Source organism: Mus musculus, chromosome 2 (assembly GCF_000001635.26).
Source record: "Mus musculus strain C57BL/6J chromosome 2, GRCm38.p6 C57BL/6J".
NCBI lineage: Eukaryota > Metazoa > Chordata > Mammalia > Rodentia > Muridae > Mus > Mus musculus.
Genome location: NC_000068.7, coordinates 86,732,330 through 86,734,557, shown reverse-complemented (window position 1 = coordinate 86,734,557; position 2,228 = coordinate 86,732,330). Strand labels below are relative to the sequence as shown.

At 32.8% G+C, this 2,228-nt stretch overlaps 1 protein-coding gene across 1 annotated transcript; it reads left to right on the top strand.

Moving 5' to 3' along the window:
• The first annotated feature begins 947 nt into the window (after nucleotides 1-947).
• Olfr1089 (olfactory receptor 1089) lies at nucleotides 948-1,883 on the top strand. Its single transcript, NM_001011771.2, has one exon. It carries the CDS (start codon nucleotides 948-950, stop codon nucleotides 1,881-1,883), a length of 936 nt encoding a protein of 311 aa, NP_001011771.2.
• The last annotated feature ends 345 nt before the right edge of the window (nucleotides 1,884-2,228 follow it).

The following is a 2,228-nucleotide window of genomic DNA, read 5'->3' as shown; positions in this document are numbered from 1 at the left end:
ACAATTTATCTCTTAGAAGCACTGATAAACTTTTTAAAGTAAATTTATTGTTAGACAATGTGCATAGTTACATAATGCATTTTAAATACTCTTTCACTATGTCAGGTGATATCAAATAAGGGTTTTTGAATATATTTCTTAATGATCAATTTTTAATATTTTATGATCTTTTACTGTGCTTAGCTCCCAAAGAATATTTTGTATGTTTTGAAACACTTTAGTATTAAACATTAGATATAGGATCCTCAGTTATGGGTAGTATTAAATATCCATTAATGATATGTTTAGGGTATGAAAGGATATGAATAGAAAAGTTGAACAATTTTTATGTATTATTTGATTCTCAAAGCACTCAATATTATTAATATTTTCAATGTATAAAATGCATTTAAAAATAAAAAATTAAGAAAAAAGAGTATTTACTGCTTTTACATAATATGGTACTATATTTACATCTTTATATCTCTCTTTTATTCTACCATATGTGTGTGTGTGTGTGTGCATAAACCAGTAAATTACAACTGTTCATCTTTTATTTAATCTCTGTCACAGTTTTTACTAGTGAAAGCAGGAGTTATTGATACAATAATTGTTCAGAGCTAGAAGTTTTCTAGAGCAGATCATGTACAAGCTTTCTGGTCTTAACAAGTTTTTGTATAATTCAATTTCTCTCCAAGTTGAGCCATTGAACTATGTTTCATATCAGTGAAATCATCAGATTTCACAGTCTACTTTCTTCATATATAATTTTGAGTGTTTGTGTGTGTGTGTGTGTATATATATATGTGTGTATATATATATATAAACTGTATTTATTTTGTAATAATTATTAGATAGTTTCAAAGTACCATGTATATGACAAAATTGCATTACAGAAATCACCTTATGATGACATTAAAAATTGATTTAACTGTTCCTACCCAGAATTAATTTACTAATATGACTGCATGGAGAGACAGAACTTCACAGTCGTGAAAGATTTCATCCTGATAGGCATCACTAATCGGCCTGAGCTGAAGGGTCCATTGTTTGGGCTGTTCCTCATCATCTATCTGATCTCATTAATGGGAAATATGGGCATGATCATACTCACAATAGTGGACCCTCGACTGCAAACACCCATGTACTTCTTTCTCAAACACTTGGCTGTCACTGATCTTGGTTATTCTACAGCTGTAGGACCTAAAATGTTAGAAAATTTTGTCGTGAACCAAAATACAATATCCTATTATCTTTGTGCTTTACAGCTAGCTTGCTTTCTTCTGTTCATTACCTGTGAGCTTTTTATTTTGTCTGCCATGTCCTATGACCACTATGTGGCCATCTGCAACCCTCTGCTCTACAATGTCATCATGTCAAAGAAGAAATGTTGGCTACTAATAGTAATTGCTTATCTGTATGGTTTGTTTCTGTCTCTTATAATTACTTTAAAGATGTTCAGGCTTTCATTCTGCAGCTACAATATAATCAATCATTTTTTCTGTGACTGTATCCCTTTGATACCATTGCTCTGTTCAAACACTCATGAAATTCAGTTGATAATTTTAGTATTTGCCATTTTTGATTTGATTTGTTCTCTTCTGGTTGTTCTTGTGTCTTACCTCCTCATCCTCATAACCATTCTGAGGATGAACTCTACTGAGGGCAGGCACAAGGCTTTTGCAACTTGTGGATCACACATAACTGTCGTCACCGTCTTCTATGGGACTTTGATATCTATGTATTTGCAGCCTAATTATAGTCACTCTTTTGACACTGACAAGTTGGCATCCATCTTTTATACCATGATTATCCCCATGTTGAATCCCTTGATCTACAGCTTGAGGAACAAGGATGTAAAGAATGCTGGACAGAGGATATGGAAGAAGTTGTGCAAGATTTGAGGCACTATTTCATTGAAGAAATCCTGGACTTAGTAAAACTGAGAAGAGGAATTGAGCACTAACATTAATCACTGTTGCCACTTGACTGTGGATATATTCTATGATCACCAGCTGGCAGAACTCCTTCACACTATGATACACTGTGTCCCTGACTACTAGAATTGTAATCTGTAATAACTTCTTTTCTTTTTTTTTCCTGATTTTCATTTCTCAGGTAACTTTGTCAAGAATCAATAAAGTATAGAAAACTATTCAATATTTAACCTTTCTTTAGAGAGAGACAAAGAAATCCACATTTTAAAATTCCTTTATATAGCAGGCATGAGGCTTTCCAGGTTCTGTGAC